The sequence below is a fragment of the Schistocerca cancellata genome, chromosome 2 (genome assembly GCF_023864275.1).
Source record: "Schistocerca cancellata isolate TAMUIC-IGC-003103 chromosome 2, iqSchCanc2.1, whole genome shotgun sequence".
Classification (NCBI taxonomy): domain Eukaryota; kingdom Metazoa; phylum Arthropoda; class Insecta; order Orthoptera; family Acrididae; genus Schistocerca; species Schistocerca cancellata.
This window is the reverse complement of record NC_064627.1, coordinates 570,302,506-570,324,842: the sequence shown is the minus strand read 5'-3', so window position 1 is coordinate 570,324,842 and position 22,337 is coordinate 570,302,506. Positions and strand designations below refer to the sequence as shown.

Genomic DNA, 22,337 nt, shown 5'->3' with positions numbered 1-22,337 from the left:
GCACTAAGGAGGTCATTCTGTTCAAGATATATCATTACATTTTCCTGCTTCTTTGTAGTATGCCATCAGTTTCATCAACAACACAGGCCTTTGCTTGATGAACAGCTTTCACAGATAAATAATCAAGCTCATTTTCATCATTGGACAGCAACATCAGTTCCAGCTTTATTCTTAAACAATACTCACACTTAACTATCATTTTCAACTATTTTCTTGATTCCATTTTGCCTAAATTTCTAGGCAGAAAATAAGTTGTGAATTCCAACTGAAATAAATCAAATATCTTCAAAATATTATACTGTCTATCTCTGTCTCTTAAATATCACATCAATTTTATCCATGCCAAATACTTCAATTACATTGATTGTAACATGATGTTATGCACTACTATCAATGTATTTTTCATCACAGTCTACTTTATATCTAAAAACAAATTATAGTTATCATTAAAAACTTTCCTTTCACTTTTTTAGATTTTTGTGTTTTTATCGGTTCTTGAACTTTCTATACACTTTTCATAAACTAACAGCATTGCACAACAATTTGTTTTATTAAGACTAGGAATCTCATTTGACCAATGACTCACTCCGTTACAGTTTGACACTTGTTTGATAGATTACCTAGTTAGCCATATTAAAGGCAGTTCCTACTTTTGTTCTTCTTAAAATTTAAAATTTTTGGTAGATCATCCTGAGCCATAGCTTAATTGTGCCTTTGTAGCTGTTCAGTCTGAGTACATAAAATGTTGATTTTTGACACCACTGCTGGAGCACCAAAGTAGCATCAAGATCTATTTTTCACATTTTAAACATTGTTTCTGTAATTGCATGTTTTATCATCACGGGTAAGTTGTGACATGTATCATAAACACATTTAACTTTTGGGGCTAAAATTGCAATAATTGTGCAGAAAGGTCACCACATCAATTGGCTTCTTTAACAAAGAAAGCTTCATATGTATTTAACTGAATTTCTATAAATGATCTTGCATACCACCAGATGTTTTCCATATGATGGTATGAAACAGATGTTGAAGTAGACCAATGTTTTCCACTGAGTGAGCATCACAGTTTTTTTACTGTTTCTCCTAAATAATTTTAGTAGTATATGTTCATCGTTAATATAGCCTTACAGGTCATTAACAGACAACAAGAACAGGAAGAGTTCCCTGGGGCAAGTCTGATTCATTTGTTCATGCATTCACTTACACATTCACCATGTTCTGTATATCATATAAAGAATGAGAACCTTCTGTGATGTTGACTGGTTAAAGGTATTCATTAATAAGACTTGCAAATCATAGAAACCTAACCTGTGTACCATACTGACAATAAACTACCACTATCATGCTTCATACTATCCACAGTTATGCCAATAAAACTTAATCAAGTAAATAATAAAGAAAGTTGTTACTTTTTTAAAGAAAGCTGCTACATCCTCAACTGCAATATAGAGCTGTTCAGCTGTTATTAGTATCTTGATACCTACTTGATCACAGTGGCACATTTCAAAGAAACTATGCACCTAAAATGACAAATAATGACTCCTGTTCCCAGTACATCACTACAGACCAGCGTGGCTTTGGCTGCCAGAGACAGAGGTCATGTGGTTATGAGCTGTATTCATGTGAATGCATATGTGTACGTTTTATAATTCAGAAGAAGGAATTTTGGCCAAAAGCTAACTTGTTTAGGAGTCTTTTTGTTGTGCCTAGCTGCGACTCAGCATCTCTACTATATGGTGAGTAGCAGTCTATCCTTTTCATGACATTGACAGCAAAGTAGTATTATGTAAACTGGTTTTTGGGAACCACCCACTTGGCTGCCTTGGCTCATGGCTTCCATGATTTCATGCAGGATAAACATAACTTGAGTTTCCTATGATAAATATCTTTTGAATCCATGCTGGCTGGTATTGTGTAGGTCATTCTGTTACGTTACATTTGAACTCAGAATCTGTTCTAGGATTCTACAACAGATGGATGTCAACAGATGGATGAATGTAGTTTTGTGGATCACTTTTTCAACCTCTGGAGCCTTGTTTAATTTTAGTGATTTTGCTGTTTCTCAGTGCCATTGACAATTATATTTATATCACTCATCATTACAATGTGTGAGGTTTAAAGTGGGGCTACCGCTGTATCTTCTTTTGTAACTAAATATTTGAAAATTGAGGTATTCATTTCTGATTTTGTTTTCCTGCTCTCAATTTCAATTCATGTGTCATCTGTGAGTGTCTGGTCACTAACTTTGGTCCTACTGTCAGCCTTTGCATAGGAGCAGAATTTTATTTGAGTTTTATGTAAGATCTTTTGATAAGATTTTTGTTTGATGCCTATTATGCAGAAGTTAGTGTTCCTTTAGAAGTTTTTCTACTGTGAATGTATACCATGAAAGTATACCATCAGAAACTGTTCTGCTAGGTACATATCAGCCCAGTGGTTGCTCAACCATTTGTTTGAACTTGATCCATAGTTCTTTTATGTGGTCCTGCTCAGAGGTAAACGTTCTGAGTTCCTCTTGAAGATATAACATGGCTACCTGCTTTATGAACTTGCTCAAAATGTAAATCTTTCTGCTTGTTTTAGTTTCTCTTTATATTTGTGCAATCATTGCTGTTACAACTGTCACATGCCCTTCAATACCAGCTGAAATATAGAAAACCTCTAAACCCAGTTGTTTGTTGTCATTAGATCCAATATACTTCCATTATAAGTGGCCTTCTGAAGTATTTGTTCCATGTAGTTTTCAGAGAAAGCATTTAGTACTATTTTGCAGAATATCTTGACATCCTCTCCACTTACAAAACCGTAATCATCCCAACTGATTTTTGGATGATGAAAGTCTTCTCCAAAAATGATGGTATGATTTGGGGACATGTACAAGAAGTTGGAGGTTTCTCTAAAGTTTATGATTACATCTGAGGATGAGTTTGGTGGTCAGCAGATGGACAAAATTATAAGTTTATCCTCACCCTCAAAACTGAATCTTAGCCAAACAATCTAACAAGCAGCTTCTATCCCTGTCTCACAATGGATTTGTTTCTTGTACTATTGCAACAAACATTCCACTTCCATTTCCCAATTGACCTATCCTTTTAATACACACTTAGATTTACCAAAAAATATCACTGCTGTCAAATTTAGGTTTTATAAAGATTTCTTTCCTAACATTATACACAGATAAGCCAAAACATTCTGAGCGATGCCCACCATGACACTGGATGCCACCTGGCGACGTGGGCATGTGATGTCGTAATAAAGGTGTGTAAGCAGAGCAGCCACAGACAGGGGATCACACTAGCGATGATATGGGCTACAAATAGGGATATTCATTGACATAAGCAACTTTGACAAAGGACGGATTATTATTACACAGAACCTATGAACGATTATCTCAAAAACACAGAAGCTGGTTGAATGCTCGCCTGTTACTTTCATGAGAATCTATGGAAAGCGCTAGGAGGACAGCCATGGCTTTTCACAGAACATGGGGTTTAGAGGTTTGTTTGCTCTGTAAAGTATGGTGATCTGTGGCATCTCTGCCAAAAGAGCACAATGCTGGTGCATGCACAAGTGTTTCAGAGCACACTGTTCGTCATACGTTGTTGAACATGTAGCTCTGTGGCAGACCATCCATAAGCACCCCATGTTGTCCTGATGATATCACTACTTATGATTGCAGTGGGCATGGAACCATTGGGATTTGACAGTTGGTCAATGGAAATATTTCAGCTCTTGGTGTGAATAACATTTTTGCTACACTATGTCAATGGTAATCTCTGCAAATGCCATCATCAAGGTGAACAGCAGCTTGAAACATCCAGTGCACAATGGACACAGGCTGATGCAAGCAGCATTTTGGTATGGGAGACATTCTTCTATACTCACATGGGACTGTGGTAGTAATCAGAAACATGCTGACAGCTACGAACCACCTTTATCCCTACAAGCTAGATGTCTTCCATGACAGCAATGCCATTTTTCAGAATTACAACTGTTCATTTTTTAGAGCCAGAACTATGCTACAGTGGTTTAAGGAGTATTGTAATGAACTCATGTTAACATCTTGGCACCCAAATTAACCTGATGTAAATCCTATAGAACCCATCTGTATCACTGTTGTGTGCCAATACTGCATATGCAAATCAGCAGCCCATTATTTATGTGAATTGCATGACCTGGTCATAGACATCTAATACCACATACCTCCACAAACCTACCAACAAATGGTTGGATCCTTGATACACAGAATCAGTTATGTATTTCATTCCAAAGATGAACAAACAAGCTATTAAGCAGGTGTCATAAAGTTTTGGCTCAGCAGTGTATGAACTCCACTACTTTTTAGGACTATTTGAAACTCTGAAATTTTGTTGCAGACAGTTTAGCAGCTGATCACTAGAACTATAATCACTGCACTTGAGGGGCACTTCTTTGTGTCTTACACTTCAAATTCTTACAGCTATCATTATGTGGAAATGGATGGAATCACCAAAGCACTTTATAAGTGATTTGCAAGAAGCAGCTATGCATTAATCATCTCCTTACACATGGATAGTGGCTGCAAAAATCAATGGCCTATGTTACCAAAGTGGTTGGCTATGAAAGGCACCTGTTCCCATATTAGGTGGCCTGCTAAAACCCATCTGGCAGTTTGATCACAGGTGACTTCCCATGAAGCAGTTAACACCCCTTCCTAATTTATGTTCAGCCCAGGTTTGAAAGTAACACCAGACAGAAAAGAGAAAAGTACTCCAAGTTGTTATCAACCCTTCATCACTGGAAACAGTGACACAACTTCTTGCAAAAGTTCTAAGAAAAATACATTTGTTAGGCACATTGAACATCAACACTTTACTTAATACTGGGAAATTTAAACAATCGATGAATGTGTTAAACATATACAGTATACTCATAATAGCACTTCAGAAAACCAAATATGAGGATGAGAATGCATCTAAATGAGAGAGCTACAGGATTCATAAAGGGAAACTGGGCATAAAAAATAAATAGAAAGTCACTGTGCTTGGAACATCTTTCATGGACAAACAGAATCTAACAGAATCCATAATGTATTTTACACCTTCATCAGAGTGAATACAACTTCTCTCATTCAGATCAGCAATTAACAGCTATGCCTTCATAAATGCATGCACACCTGCAAACAAGGACAATTGGAAATATCCAGAAAGTCAAACAATATCGGGAAAAATTAGAAAATGACACATCAAAAACACTGAAGCATCACATAAAATTACTCGTAGATGTCCACATACAGATCAGCAGAGAAGAGAAATACAAGGCAGTAGCATGAAATTTACATCTGCAAGAACAGAGAAGGGCTTACGAACTTCTGCAGACAATTCAACTTAAAACTATCAACCTGTTTCAGAAAATTACCAAGGAGAAACAAAATTTTGTTTTCTTGTAATACACATTAGGCTCATGTTACGTCACACATAAATAACCAAACTAAACCATAGAGAAATTATGAATGGACTGGTCAGAAGATCGCAAGTCATAAACTCAATCATTTTTAACAGAAATAAAGGAAAATTTCAACATAAAAGACCAAACCCCACAATTAGAAAAGTCCATAGTACTGGCACATAATTTCTGGCAACAGGGACAAATTTGTTAAAAACACAGTGAAGAAGATAGGACATTGGGATGAGACCAGAGAAGCAATGTTCGAAAGGGTGGAAGAACTAGAATGACAACCAAGAGAACAAAATCATAAAAGGTGGAACAAGGTATGTGATGAAGCAATGGAGTGTAGAATAACAGCTTCCAAAAGGAGAGAGACTGGAACATGTCCACTGAGATCAGCAGACAGACGTCAAACATTACTAGAGGAGAGAAACAGAAATATGAGGGAAGTGATTAGAAGAAATAGATATACATTTCAGACAGAGCAACCCTATGAATATGTACAATGTTTTCAGATAGTAAATAATAGGATGCATGACAGTGAGCCTTCACTTCAGAGATTCAGTAAGCAAACTGATTACAAACAACAAAGATAACTGCAAGTCACTAACAAAAAAACACATCAAAAGTTTTGCATTACCTCGGTTCAGAGAGTTCTGGAACCTGTACAGAAAATTGGAATATAGATCAACATAGACATCATTTCTGCCCTCTTTATTGCTCATGAAAACCATACATTGTTTGTCGGACCACCATACAGCGAGACCTTCAGAGGTGGTGGTCCAGATTGCTGTACACACTGGTACCTCTAATACCCAATAGCACATCCTCTTGCATTGATGCATGTGTGTATTCATTGTGGCATACTATCCACAAGTTCATCAAGGCACTGTTGGTCCAGACTGTCCCACTCCTCAGTGGTGATTTGGCATAGATCCCTCACAGTGGTTCTTGGGCAATGTCAACTACAAACAGCCCTTTTAAATCTATCCTAGACATGTTCGATAGGGTTCATGGCTGTAGAACATGCTGGCCACTCTAGTCGAGTGATGTCATTATTATGAAGCAAGTCATTCACAAGATGTGCACGATGGGGGTGCGAATTGTCGTCCATGGAGACAAATGCCTCTCCTATATGCTGCCGATATGGTTGCACTATCGGTCTGAGGATGGCATTCACATATCATACAGCCATTATGGCGCCTTCCAAGACCACCATCGGCATATGTCATAATGCCACCCAAAACAACAAGGAACCTTCAGCTTGCTGCACTCACTGGACCACGTGTTTAAGGTGTTCAGCCTGAGCAGGTTGCCTCCAAACATATCTCTGATGATTGTCTGGTTGAAGGCATATGCGACACTCATCAGTAAAGAAAACGTGATGCCAATTATCAGCAGTCCATTAGGCATGTTGATGGGACCATCTGTACTGCACTGCACTGTGTCGTGGTTCCAAAGATGCACATCGCCATGGACATTGGGAGTGAAGTTTTGCATCATACAGCGTGTCGCGTACTGTTTGAGTCATAACATGACATCCTGTGGCTGCACAAAAAGCATTATTCAACATGGTGGCATTGCTATCAGGGTTCCTCTGAGCCATAATCTGTGGTTAGCGGTCATCCACTGCAGTAGTAGCCCGTGAGCAAGGCATGTCATGGACAGTTCCTGTCTCTCTGCATTGTAACAATTCATGTGAATGTTACTTAACTTAAGTTTCTTCTGCCTAGTCCATTGATGAATTAATGCGAAATTTTCATGCTTCACAAAATTTATTCACAATAATTGACATTCAAACTGCACACTCGTCATGTAAACAAAACACGCGCGGACTTCACTGATCTCTTTGACTTCCAAAAGTAACTTCAAAACAGACGTGTCACAGCATCGCTGCATTGCTTTATATAGAATTTTAACAATAACTTTCAAAATAAAGCATTATTAATTTTGTACAATTTTGATGTTACAATTAAAATTTACAAATTGTAATGAAACTGATGATACAGCCGAATAAGATAAAAATACAATATTGAATGACAATCTTTTATAGTAATATCTTTAGTTTTCCATAAGAAAATCATTCTGAATTTTAATTACAATAATTTATCTTTTATTATTACAGAGCTCATAATTTATCCGATTACATACATAAAATGCACAAATAAGGCCTCAAATTCTGGAAATTGAAAAACTGTGAGATGTAAACAATTGGAGAGTTAATTAGAAATGAAATTACAAAGTATATTAATTGCAGTGGAAGACATAAAAATAAATAACAAATGAAAATAATAGCTTGATAATAGCTTTTAAGCTGTTTCTCAAGATAGTAAGGTCTTCTGTTAATGGATTATTATTAGATTACAATTTTGTTGATTAGAAGCATTGATTTTTCATGCTAACATCTCTGCAGTCTCTAGTTATATATTGCTAAGGACTTATCGCTTCAATTTCTTGATTAGTTACGTAGTTTAGAAAATGTACATAATTTTATCAGTGACAACAATCCATCAATAATTATGACAATGCACGTCCTTCTAGAACATTCCAAGTGCTTTCACAATGAATATCAAGTTTTTTATCAGACGGGACAGAATGATATATATAAAGACACACGTACAAGGCCTTAGGAAGCACTGAATTGTCCGATAACTATCCGGATGCATATAAAAAAAAAGGTGATATCGGACATTTCATATGAGTCCTGGCGAAGGCTGTACCGTTATAGTATCTCCTCCATGTCCAAACAACATTGCTTTGGTTCACTCCAAGTTGGGTGGGGTTAGTGACATCTCTGAACAATCAAAGGGACTGTGTCTGTGATACAATATCCACAGTCAATGTCTATCTTCAGGAGTTCTGGGAACCAGAGTGATGCAAAACTTTTTTTGATGTGTGTACTTTAAGAATCTCCTAAACTGTGAGGAACTGATGTGATGACTAATTTTCAGACAATCTCAAAAAGAAAGCCCATCTTTAGCACCATTGCAATTGCATCAAATTGAACAATACATTGGCCATCTGAAAAACAATACAGTGTGATATGGAGATGGGATATTAGCTGAGATGTGGAAACTTAGAAAGAAGTAGGTACCTGAAACCATTTATGAGGTTATTAAAGAATTCTGGGACTAAGGAAGAACACCAGACGATTGGAAACAAGCCATAATCCATCCACTGTAAAAGAAGAGAAGTAGGAAAGAAACCAACAATTAGCCAGGCGTATCTCTATGTCCAGTTACTGACAAAATTATATTCTAAGTAGTACAGAGTAATATAGAAGCCCAAGCAGAATACACACATTGTGAGTACCAAGATTGTGGCAGAGCAAATTTTTAACTAGAAAACAATCCTCATGATCAGAAAAATGTGGAACCTCAACACAGTTGTCACTTTCATTGATTTAAAAAAAGCCTATGATCTCATAGATGGACAGTATTCCTACTACTGAAAGAAGCAAGCATTGGCAAAACCACCAGACAGTTAGTTGAACAGACAGTGGCAGACACAGTTTCAACAGATAAATTTCTAGGAAAAGTATGTGAACTTTTCAGAATTAACACAGGAATTCAGGAGGGTGATGAGTTCTCATCCATTCTCTTAGGAGGAACTAAGGCAAAGACCTACAAGAGATAAACATCAAAGAAATTCATCTGGGACAAGGAAGGGGAAGGCTTGAAGTGAAATGTCTCACTTCTACTGATCATGTTAAATAATTTCTAAGAACAAATCAGATGCAAATATACTGACAGAAACACGTAAAAAATTGCAACTAAAACCAGATTACAAATATTGCTTGAGACAATGGAATACATTAAACATAAGCACAACAGAGAAAATATCAAATGAATTGACAAGTTTAAGTATTTGGGAGAATATAGCCTATACAATAAAGTGGCTTAGATGACACCACATGTTAAGAAAAAACTAAAGAAAATGGATTTAGCATAAGAACAAAACCAAAACCAATAAAATAAAAGATCATTTATACTCCATTGCAACAAAAATTAAATCATAAGCACTGCATAGATCTGACTGCCTTACACTGAATTTATTTATTTAATTTTATTTAATCATATGGCTAGGGCCACCCATTGGGCAGACCGTTTGCTGGGTGCCGGTCTTTCAATTTGACGCACTTTGGTAACCTGCAGTTGATGAGGATGATAAGATGATGATGACAGCACAACACCCAGTCCCTGGGTGGACAAAATTCCCCGGCCCAGCTGGGAACTGAACCCAGGCCCAGAGGATTGACAATCAGTCACACTGACCATTCAGCTACTGGGGGCAGACTTATGCTGAATAAATGAGATGAACAAGAGGAAATGGAAAAGAAAGAAAGGAAAATATGCAAATAATTTTAGTACTACAAAAGAACAAAGATAACAGCTGGATGAAGAGGAGAAATTAGATTCATACACACACATAGAAACCATCACAGACACAATAAGAAAGAGGAGATTAAAGCTTCACAGTTCCATTCACAGAATGAATTACAGCAGGCTAATCAAGAAACTCATGGAGATGGCTGGAAGATACAGGAAGTGATTTGAGAAGACTCAACACCCAGAAGAAACCATACAAGGCAAAGAAAATATTAGGCTACAAATCAGTATAGCAAAATTTTCATATCCAACAACAAAAACCACAACCTATATGAGTGATGTCAAAATGAGCAGAGGTAGACAAGCAGCCAATGCATTATAGAGTTCTGCAAAGATAATAAGAAAAATACTGCATCATAGTTTGTGGTTCCAAGCAGTCTAGAATTGGCCAAACTCTGTAACAACAACAGTAAATGCAAACATAATGTGTGCTCCACACACAGGCAGCTACCTAGAGAGCAGCCCCTCAGGTTAGTGCACCCTTGACCTATTTAATGGAACACTACAGCTCTCTGCCTAATGCCACAAGTACAGGGAGTCATGATATAACTTGTCAGAGAAACTTCAAAGTTTCTGCTTCAGCCATCTCTTCAGCTCAAGACCCAAGGCCCCCTTAATTTTGGAGACAATGGTGCAGATCTTGAACTTTGTTGAAGCTTGATGAGCAACATTCTCTGCCTGCCACTTGTACAAATGAAGTATGACCTTGAAAACTAGACAGCAAACATCATTTGTTTCATAGTGTGCCACAATCTGCAGCTCGTAGTACCCTGTTCCCTCAAACAGCCTATTTAGCCCTTAACTTGTGAGGTTAGGTCTCCCTTACTGGTTAATAATTCTAAAGTTGTATGTTCGCACCTTGTTTTGCAGTTGTGTGTAGTTACAACTGCCATATGCTCTAATGTCCTTGAACATTGTTGAGGTTAGTTTATCCCCAGCTGTTACTGAGTGAGAATTGAAGCTTTATTATTAGGACATGCCCTCTGAGTGACATGCCTCACAATAAGGTTTCAGTTCTGTAATATGATAATGGTTAAATGATGCAAGTGATGTTGACAAGTGTGAGAAAGACTTATGCATGGATGCATGTGAAGATAATTCAGATTCTGGAATGCCTGGTGATGAAAGGGAAGATGTTGCAGTAAGCAATGTTCATAATAAGGTTCATTAGGGAAAGAAATAGGTTCAGGTGGTGTTGTAACCTTTTCATCACAAGGAGGAGGCTATAAAGGGTCAAGCATGTGCACTAGGAAATACAGCTTTACAAAATATTGCTGTTGTCAATCTTTGGTAACAAATACTTGCAATACTGTCAACATCTGAAAACCTTACTACATCGTATATCCAGCTTTTAATGGTTCAGTTGCACCTGTTTATCTCTAAATATGTGATCAGTTACTTAATGTTTTTTACTACTCCATTTAGTACAAAGGTTAGAATCTATGTGAGTGACGCCCTTAATTTCTTAAGTTAAATTATAACACATTGTATAAAGCATACATACACTGACTTTGTCAACATGCAGTATTTTATTAGTTGCTGATAGTTACTGAGTACTATTCTGCACAGACAGGATATCAGATTTCTTAAACCAGAGGGAAAGATAAAGCAAAGTGGTCTGGATAGACCTCATCTCATGTCTAAACACAAGCACTTCACAATATGTTGAATGAGACTTTCTGGTGCACACACAGAATATATAATGTGATCCTTCACATCCCTTGCTGACATTTCTCTAAGACATATTATTATTCCCTGTATGTTTGAGAGGCCAATGATTAACACACATCTATCCTTTCTCACTTACTTCCCCTTGATACAGAGTACAGCAAGCTTCCCAAGACATGAATACATTATTTCTGCTGTTCTCAACTTTTCATTTCATTCAACAGTAGTGTTTGCACTAATAGCAGATACAATCAAATTTGTCTCCCAGAGAAAAATAACTATTGAAAACTCATTGGAGTGTACCAAGAGTAGCAAAGGATTAGTGAAACTGATGTTAACAATACCCTTCCTGAATTCTTCCCACACTAATGAGATGGCAGCTATAGGTTGGTTGAAAAGTGTATATGATGATATTGTGTTTCTTCTCTTGAGCAAGAGGCGAAGAATTCCTGTTCTTTATTATTAATCTCTAACAGGAATTTAGATAGTCAAGACAAACAAAAAACCAAGCTCCACACTCTGGAACATATGACCCAATCAGGGCTGACTGACAGTCAGGTCATCGTTTGCCAATGATGCCATTTGGACGTAGTCTGGAGGGGCCTGAGATGAGCAAACAACTCTCCTGGCTGTTGCCAGCTTTCTAGACCTTAGAGCTACTACTTCTCATTGAAGTAACCCCTCAGTTGGCATCACAAGTCTGAATGGACTCCATTACATGATCCCTGTCATGAATGAAACACACATGTGGTAATATCAGGAACTGAATCTGGGTCCTTCACATTGTAACCAGACATACTGAGCACTGCCTATGGCGGTGGACTTTAAGTAGCCAAGAGCCTTAGAAAAAAGTAATTACTTCAGTGGGCTGTCCTTCAGTGCATAAAATATGGAATGTAAAATGTGATTTATTAGTCTCATTACGTACATTGTACAAATCATATGATCTGTTGTACAGGGGACACATCAGGTTTAGCAGAAATATAATGTATAATGATTTACAGGAATTCTTTTTACATTATTTTAAGAGTAATGCAAATAAATACAACACTACGATATTTACTATAAGTTAAAGGTTTACCAGTTTCCTTTATTGTACAAAGACAACACTGCAATATTAGCTATACATTTCTGTTGTTCATAGTCTTCCATGAATTCTTCAATGGTATAGTAACATTTCCCTATTAAAATATTTAGGAGTATTCCAGCAAAACAGGGTGCATTGTTAATATGTTGCTTCCTTTTAATTTGTTATATATTTGTAGCCCCATGTACAGTGGTGTCTGAGCATAAAGCTTTTAGTGATATGAAAGGAAATTTGAAGTTTTCCTTGTGATGAGTACCATAGCTACACTTAAAATGGAACTTTTCAAAATTATTCTGATTATTATATACAAAAATCCAAATTTTGAAAATGTACAATGAAGTTATTGTTAGTATTTTTAATTTCTTGAACAAAGTCAGAAATTGTTTTCCAGTACACAGTTTATTTGTGTAAATCTCAGACATGATGCTGGCATATTCCTTATTCCACACAATAAATTTCCTCCTTCTCTCCCAACTCCAATGCACCTCAATCCATAGGTAAACCTAATATTAGCTTCATAGTATCAGTTTTTACATTTAGAAGTTTTGAATGAGCTATCAGCATTGCATTTTTTGCACACAATATGCAGACTGGCTGCCAAGCCTACTCCCTTCCCATCATCTATAATCTGAATGTTATCACTACCACACGTCTTACAAAGACAAGAAAATTTCACTGCTGCATCAATAATTCAAGGTCAATTAATCTAAATCCAGTGTACCAAGATTCATCACTGTAGTATGCACAATTCATCCCACCAATTTTTCGCTTGGAGTTGCTAGGAGACAAGTTCACATTTTCAGCAGATGGTCTTACTTCAGATGTAGCCTCATTGCTGGTTTGTCATTGTTTCTCATGTCTTCCATTCACTAACTTATTCAAATGCAGTTTATCCAGTTTTTTACACACTCTTTGCGATCGTGCATAACTGAACATAGAAAGAATTGAACACTTGTATAATTCTCCGTCATTATCACAAGGCCAAAAAAGAATTTCTTCGTCATAAACAATACAGCTAGTTTGTTATTGTTTATGAGATACAGAACGGAGTCAAAGATGATCTATAAAATCAAAGAGTATGTATCACGGCCTTCTAGATGTACCCACACATGTTTGGTTGAAAGTAATACACAGAATCGCTGTTCACTGAGCTGGTACTGAAGCGCTGCTTCAAAACATGGGCATGGCAAGCAGGCGTCATCATGCTTTTAATTAATTTTCAGGCACTTCGGATGCAATTTCAACAATCAAACTTTGGGAACTTATTATCCATGAGTTGTACTAACAAATAAAAAATAAATTGAAAATTGACATTTTTGGTCAATTTCATCAACGTCCCCCCTTAATGTACTGCAGTATAATGACCAAATGATTTTTGCACACAATGTGTTGTTTCATCTGCCTGAACAGAAATAAAATTGGCAGCATTGATGTCTTTAATCAGTTCTTCATACAGTCTAAAAGTTCATTTTGTATAAATTGTGAATATATTTAGAGATGGAAGTACTAGAGCTATCAAAGTTGCCATCTAAAACGTTGGCAAGATTTACTTGAAGAGACAAGAAATCTAAGAAATTGCCACAGTTAGCTGAATCTTTAGTGCTAACTAATGTTAAGCACTCTGCTGCTTCATGTAATACGTGTCTGTCCTCTATACTTAACTCATAATGTTTCTGAACTGACATTTCACATGCTTCATCAGTCTGAGGAGCAATGTTAATGGTGTCAAATGTTTTGCATTTACAAGCATTTTCTAAATGCACTTCACTTTACTCACATGTCTTAAAATATTCACTTAAATGCTTTAAATCCTAACAGAAAAACATTGCTCACAATCCTTCACTGCCAAAATAACTTTTCTTTCTCTGCACTCACTGTTAACAGCTACTTTTTGCAGAACCATGTATTGCAGAAAGCTGTGTTCTTCCTTCCATCAGGTTGAAACATTAACAAACTTTTTGGTTGGTGTGCATGTGACAGCTTGATTTATAGCTTCTTTCATATTTAATAAATTAATTTTTTTACCAAACAATTTACTTCATTAATTTTGAAATCACTGTAAGAATACTTCAGTTTCAGCCTCCAGAATAAGGAACACTACTCAGAGATGGCTACTTCTGCTGTTAACAACATTTCTCACTGGCCTAGAAACATGCATACAGTGATGTCAGTGAAAATTTGGGTTAAACATCCAAGCTGGCTGGCCATGACACTGTGTATAGATGCAGCAGGGTTTGATGGGGTGTGGGAAAGAGGAGTATGCATGAGCCTGTCCATCCGCTGGGCCGACCCGATGTGGCCCCAAGCTATGCCATGCCAATGGGCAAGGTGGAGCAAGGGAAATGGTTTGGTTATGTTACTACAACTGCAGTTTACTGACTCAGGGGTGTGGAGGGAGTAAGGATGTTGAGGTGCTGGCCCTCAGCTGAATGGAGTGGGGAAAAGGAAACATATCCCTCACTATGGGATGATGGGCTGAGGGAAAGGATGAGAGAGAAGTAGTGGAAGACATGACCCCACTACGGGCAGCTCAGAGTAATATGAGTAACATAGTATATTTCTGCAACAGAGCAGGGGAAACTGTTCCTCATTACCTCTGGTCTCTTGTCATCTGTACTACACTACAATCATGTCATACTCAAACTGTTCAATATAATACTGAAAAAAGATGCAGAATAAAACTACAAAATTCTGGTGAGGCCTGACCGCTCTGGCCATTACAAATGAGCCACTCTTTTGAATTACTGATGTTTCATATATAAAACAGAGAACATTATATATTACAAGTCCTTCATCTTCTTCTCACCCCCCCCCCCCCCTCTCTCTCTCTCTACCCCCACCTTTCTTTCTCACTTGTTTGCTACCTTGTGCTTATGTAATGGAATGACTGGCCAGTAAGTCACCATTTCCAGTGTATTCCCAAGTGGTGTAAGTTTTACACTTGTTGAATCGGCTCCTTCTGGTATTCTGCTGGAAATATTATTACTTCCATGCGAATTTTTATTTTTTAATGAGTTGACAATTTTCTCACTTCACTTCATAGGGGAATGGGGAGAGAGTTCAACCTCATTATGTCTTCAAGATATTACATAAATGTACTACTTTATCATTGTGTTTGCTGGACCAATAAAAAATTACTCCATACACTTCTAAAAGGTAGATATTAAAACTATCTGCTACAGATCTCTGACATTTAGTGTCATGGTTTTCCTCCTAGAAACATTTTTGTCTTTTGTTATTACCTTACCTGACATTCTATCACTGTCAGAGATTGTAGTTTCCTATTTATGACACAAAAGTAGTTTTTGGTCTTCCTTGTTCTAGCAACGTATTTGTTAAAAAAAAATTAAAAAAAAACTGTCCTCTGACCAGATCTGTTCTAAGTCTCCTTTCTTGATTTTGTACTAAAATTTTTTAATCAGAAGTGATTTTTTTTAGTTATATGCTCATTTTTGTCCATGATATATTTCATCTTAGCTTAGTGTTATGATAGTGTCATGTGTCCTGTGTACCTGTCTGTCTTGATTAAAGAACTACTTCCAATCCATGGTGGTCTGATAAAGCAACCAGTGGTAACAATATGAAAGAACAAACAGCCCTGGATGCAAAACTGGACTTTTCATTTTATTTTGCCTCCATCTTAGTTGTAAAACTGAATACTTTATTTTATTTGTCATTCAATGGAAGATAAATAAAAAGAATCCAGTTTTGCTACCAAGATTGTTTACTCTTTCATATCTCTTGATTAACCTTCTCTTTTCTTACAATGGAGCTTCTAACAAGTTTATAACAGATGTCAAACTTGAAATGAAAAATGCTAATGAATGCCCAAATAAATTAGCATAATTTATGTACTGTTTTCCCCTCTAAATTACATAAATATGTGGCTTGAGAGACTACAAATTGCTGTTATAACTGCAAAGAATACATGCACTGCAAAATTTCTGTCCAATCTTCTAGCGCACATATAATCAACTATATTTTTTGTCAGTACCATCACACATACATAACAGTGATCATACGCCAACCTTACAGTGTTCCTGCAAAGAGGATAATCTTGTCTACTTAGGATCCAGTTCTCACAGACACTCAGCTGCTCAAGGTCCTTCTGCAGGTCATCCTCCCATCACTTCCTTGGTTGTCCAGCTGGACAATTTCCATCAGGTTTCCCCATAAGCTCAACTTTGGACTGGCACATGTCTGGCCTCCTGGCAATGTGATCTGCCAGGCTTATGCTCCATACTTTCATTTTCTGCACAATGTTCCGTTGCTTCACCAGATCACACAGTTCCTGTTTCTTTCTATGTCTCTAGGTGTTCTCTTCACAGATTTGTCTGAAGGTCTTTCTTATGATTTTTGATTCAAAGATCTACAGGTTCTCCTAATCTTTTTGCGGTGCTCCTGTGCATTGGTTCCAAAAAAGATATATCAATGAAACATTTCATGAACAGGTTGGTCCTTTGAAAGTTAATGGAGAATTCATCGAAAGATGTCCCTACCATCAATTTGTAGGAAACACCAGTGACACGGTGGATTAGGTGGCGGTAGGCAGCTGTATGGGATAGCTCTTGCACCTGATTCTTACACACAGTTATGATTCATGGGGCATCCGGGTGATAGTATCAATGACAAAAGGATGATTATGAATATTGTGGAGATAAGTTGATCAGAGGAATGCCACTTTAAAATGAATGAGAAATATTTGGATAAGATTTTTCTAATTTCCAGATTTTTGAACGTATGTAAAGACCTGGTTCAGAATATAATTTAGTTGTTCTGTTCATGGATAATAATGTATGAGAGATGAAAGTGACCCTCCTTTGTTACTAAATAGAAGGTGTAAGGGAACTCAAAGAGATCTGAGGATAAGTTTGAGAGATCTGCTTCTAGATGAGGTTTACAGAGACTTTGACAATATCACCATACTGGGAGAGGAATTGCATACCTTTATAAATGTGACAACTGCCAATAATTATGGAAGGTTACAAGGAGTGGGAGGATATAGGAAAGAAACGTGTGGTGTAAGACTGAAGATTTAAAAATTCCCAGAAAGTCATCAGAAGATAGGTGGAAATGGATAAGTCCCATCGTTTACTTGCAATAGCAGCTGAGTCAGGTGGTTCAGTGTTGGCTTTGTGGTTCTTCTGGTCTGTTGAAAAGGTGGTAAAAATGTGTTTCCTACATTTTACTCATTATTTTCTGATCATACAATGAAAAACTCAGCATGATTCATTTGACCATAATATGACCAGATCCTTTGCAATTTTTGGCATTTTGGACTCAGTATTATGTTAAATGATCCAATTGCTGAAAACATTGCCTGCCTCTCTTGCTTTAATGCAGTAGCCTCATTCTCACTCAAAAGAAAAAGGAACTGAATATGCAGCAGCCAATCTTCTTGTGTACAGTATAAATTGTTATAATGGTTAATAATAGCTAAAATTGTGACTTTTGTCTAAATTCTAGTGATTTATAAGGTTCACACTTCTCAAGCTTCATTTGATATCAATACACACATGGTCTACCTTGTAATTGATATCTTATACACAACCTTTGTGTTTGTTTCAGATGCATGGAAGGATGTGCAAACTGCTGTACCAGACTTTGTTACTGTTTCTGTTATGCTTCCATTGTGGTGCTAATGATTTTGTTCATAAATGGCATTTCCAAAGCCATACATACCCAGAAATAAAGGATACAGTAAATTTTAAGCATGCAAGCAATTGTGTACATCTGCAAATGGAGACAAGTAATAAACAAACACAAGCAGAATTGACAGTTTTGGGAAACCATGAGTCTTGGTCTAACATTCCAACAATTCAGACAAATAAAGCCCAAAACAGTTATGGCACAAAACATAATAGAGACTTATTATACATAGATAAGGAAAAAATGTATCAAAGGAAGAAAATGGATGATTTTTCTTCTAAAATCTCAAATTCGATACTGTATGGTGATACAAACAAATTGAAATTATTCGAGGAATCATCACTAGAAACACTTGTAGATTTTGCAATAGATATGCTTAATCAGGAGATTAAAAGAGAGGGAAATAGTAAAATAAAAATACCTGACATCAATGAAACATTTCATGAACAGGTTGGTCCTTTGAAAGTTAAAGGAGAATTCAGTGCCAGAAAGGGTTGGTTCCACTCATTGTCTTCCTTATACCGCACAGATCAAATCTATGTATCACGAGGAGGAAATGTTCTTACTGTGCTTATTAGTGTTGGTTTAAAGGAAATGATCATTGATTATGACGACTACAAGTTTAAGTTTATGGAAGTAGGTCCTACAGGGAAAATTGAAGCTCAAGTTGTAAATAACTCCATTGAAATGATTTTAACTGTTGATATTAGTGGTTCAAGATGCAAAATAAAACTCTCTGATATCAAAATTACAACATTCAGTGGCCTCAAAATGCATGTAACAGGTCTTGGCAGATTAAGTTTTTTTGTATCTAAAGTAACAACTTGGATTATTGAACTATTTCATGAAGAAATTAAAGAAAAAGCTGAAAGAATACTGGCAAGGGCTTTGGAAGGTGTTCTGGATAATATAAAATGTTAAAGTTGTGAAATTCCAAGGTTTTTGTTTTCCATACATGTTATCACAGAATTTCTTTAACAATAAAAGTTTAAAGTATGAAGTACATTTCCTGTTAATCATTTTGTTATTCTTTCTCTTTCAATGTGCATGCAACCATCTTATATCATATGTAAGGACTTCAGAAAATAAGTAAAAAATAAGTTACACATACTGTCCCATGTGCAGACCATTGCAAAACAATGGCTGGGCATTGTCATAAGAGAGTACATATTTCTAGTTCCCTGCAGACAGTTTTGCTGCAATATGGGTAGCAGACACATCAGTGTGTGACTAACATTGTGCAGCAACTGGAAATAGACTACAGCATGTAATTATATGGGACTGTATGATTCTTGTGGGCAAAAGATCTAAATTGCACACAGATTCACCATGAAATTTTGCAGATAAATGGATCAAATGCAGTGTCACATTCAGCCATAGTGAAATGGTGCCAGCAATTGAGACCAAGGCTGCACAGAAATGTTTGACATAATCAGGAAAGAAGGCCACTGACATACACCAAAGGCAATCATTTTGGCAAGCTGAAAGGACATCTGTGTGAAAGAGATTTTCCAATAATGAGGGTGTTCACACAATGGTTCTCGAATGGCTTCATGACCAAGAAGCACATTTCTAACATTGAGGGATTCAACAATAAGTAGAACTTCCCAACCGATGTTTACAGAGACTTGGTGATTTTGTTGAAAAATAGTGTCATGCACTGAAGTATACTGCAGTACTCAATAAAAATTAGTTGCCCTGCACAATAATGTGTAACTTATTTTTTGAGATCCCTTTATACAAAACATATCAAAAACTTCAGATTAATCAAGGAGTAAAAGTAGTCAGTAGAGACTAGAAATGAAGTTTGTGTACTTGATAAAAACCTGCCAGCAGCTTGAGGTGGCCTGTTTGCTTGTAACTAAGTACCAAAGTTTGGATGTGCTCCACATACAGTGAAAATGATATACTGCAGTCTATGTTTTGTTATTCACTATGCCTTATAGTATGGACAGACTTGAAAACATAAATCCAGAGCTCTATATAAAATGTGAAGGATGGCAAATAACTGAAAGTGATGAAGATAATTGTGTGTAAGCTACATTTGGCTTTGTTGTCTGGGATTTGTAAATGCTCTCTCAGATCATCAGGTTCACACAACAAAATCTAATGCTTCAAGATGGCTGGGTGGCTACAAGTACAAAATTTCAATCTTTTGTTACCCTATATTCTTCAAGTTGCATTGTGTTTCCCAGACTCAAAAAGAGTTCCATGTGGCTTTTGTGTATTAATGGTCTTTGGTGTCTCTTATATCAAGAAAATACCATTATGCTATTAGACATCTTGATTTTTTCACTGGTAGGTAATTAGTTACCCATTATGTACAGTACATCACTTCCACTGGTGTCATGCATTAGTTAAATTTACAGAGTAACTTTGACATACATCTAACCACCAGCATGTACACATTCCAGGTTACGTTTACCTCAGAAAAATTTGAGGTCTTTGGAAAATTTCCATAGTCATATAATTTCTTACAGTATTACTTCAATACATAAATGTTTATCAAAAGCCAGTACTGGTGTTATAATTAGAACAGGTATTAAAGGTTATTTTACATCAATTAAATGTTGTAATTCTAGCACTTAAATATGGTAATGGTTTTACAGTTTTGTTTGTTAATAGTACATGTTAGTAGTACAGACAGCAATGACTAAACATGAAACAGAAAGTCATTGTTCACAATGGGATACTCAAGAAACTGATTGGAAACAGCTGAGGAACCAACCCACACCTCCTAATGACTTCTGCACTTGCACTTTTTGTATCAGCCACAGAGTACGCTGCTCCTGTATGCAATGCTTCAGTTCATGCTAAGCAAGTTGATATTTCAGTCAACAATACTGCAAGGATCATCTCAGGATGCAGAAAGCTGACACCAGTGCAGAAATTGTATCCGACTGTTGAAACAGCCTCACCCAACATCTGGAGGACCACTGCTGCAGACAATGAGAGAACAAAGCAGGAGAATGACCACCAACATCCTATGTATGGTCATCAGGCAGCAAGATCTCACCTTAAATCCCGCAAGAGCTTCCTTGCTAGGACTGCGCCACTGGAGGGAGCACCAGATGCGACTCATCTTGTAACATGGAAGAGCTCACTGCCCGTAGATGTATAACCAAAAGAAGAACTAGCTCCTGGCACAAAACCTACAATATCCTGTAAGGAGGTCCCTCAACCACCTAAGAGTGGGTAGCCCTGGTGCAAGACCAACCTGAAGAAATGGGGAATCCTTCCAGCAAGCGCAGACAATATACACAGACAGTCTGTGACTGGGGGGCTAAAGATGATCCAAGCCACCTACTTGTATGCCTCTCCTGGACAACCCGATCACAATACAAGATGTTTATGATGGAAATGACAAAGCTATAGCAGCTGATATTTTTTGGAAATGCTAACTGGACATGGAAATGATGAATGCATGTAATTTGAACAGAGGGTGAAATTTGGTGCTAGCTTATCAATATCATAATTTAAACTTATTTTCCTTAAAGCTGTGACTTTTTTTAGTGGTGTGATTTATTTAACAGTATTAATTATAACTGGAATTTTGGTGTTGACACTGAGACTAATCAGCTGTACTTTGAATAGATGTTATTTACAATGCAATGTAATTTTTCTTATTTCAAATAATCCTCAGTCCACCAAATTTGAGGGAAAGTGGATGTTTTCTGGATTCTCTTGTCACCTGAGCTTTCAAATGGGATATAAATTTCAAAAAGGGAAATAGTTTTTGTATTATGAAATTTTGTAAATTATGTGTTTCTTGAATTTCAATGTTAATTTCATATTCTGGTAATTTTGAATGTTAATTATGAGTTGTGGCTAGCAACAAAGATGTTTGAGAATCATTGTTAATTAAAGTGTTTTACAATGCTGTTCATTAATATTATTTTATTGCATAGTTTCAGTCATAGTCGTAACTGGTTTTTCAACAGACATCGGTAAGTGGTAGAGATTACTTCACCTATTATGTTAGTAAGTACATGTCATCATCATGGATAGCATACAGAGTTACTACTCCACTTACGAGTATTAATCTTTCACCCATAGTGAAAAAATAACAATAAAACTTGTTGATTCCTAGGCTGATGAGTTTTATTACTTGGATA

General features: G+C 36.7%; 1 protein-coding gene across 1 annotated transcript in view; it reads left to right on the top strand.

Annotated features, from left to right (window-relative positions):
• The window catches only part of LOC126146932 (uncharacterized), a 28,800-nt gene extending 6,786 nt beyond the window's left edge, over window positions 1–22,014 (top strand). Inside the window, exon 2 of the mRNA XM_049915653.1 lies at window positions 18,142–22,014. Within this exon, the coding sequence (XP_049771610.1) occupies window positions 18,142–19,143 (1,002 nt within the window). The 3' untranslated portion in view covers window positions 19,144–22,014. The remainder of the gene's footprint in view (window positions 1–18,141) is intronic.
• Window positions 22,015–22,337: the final 323 nt, after the last annotated feature.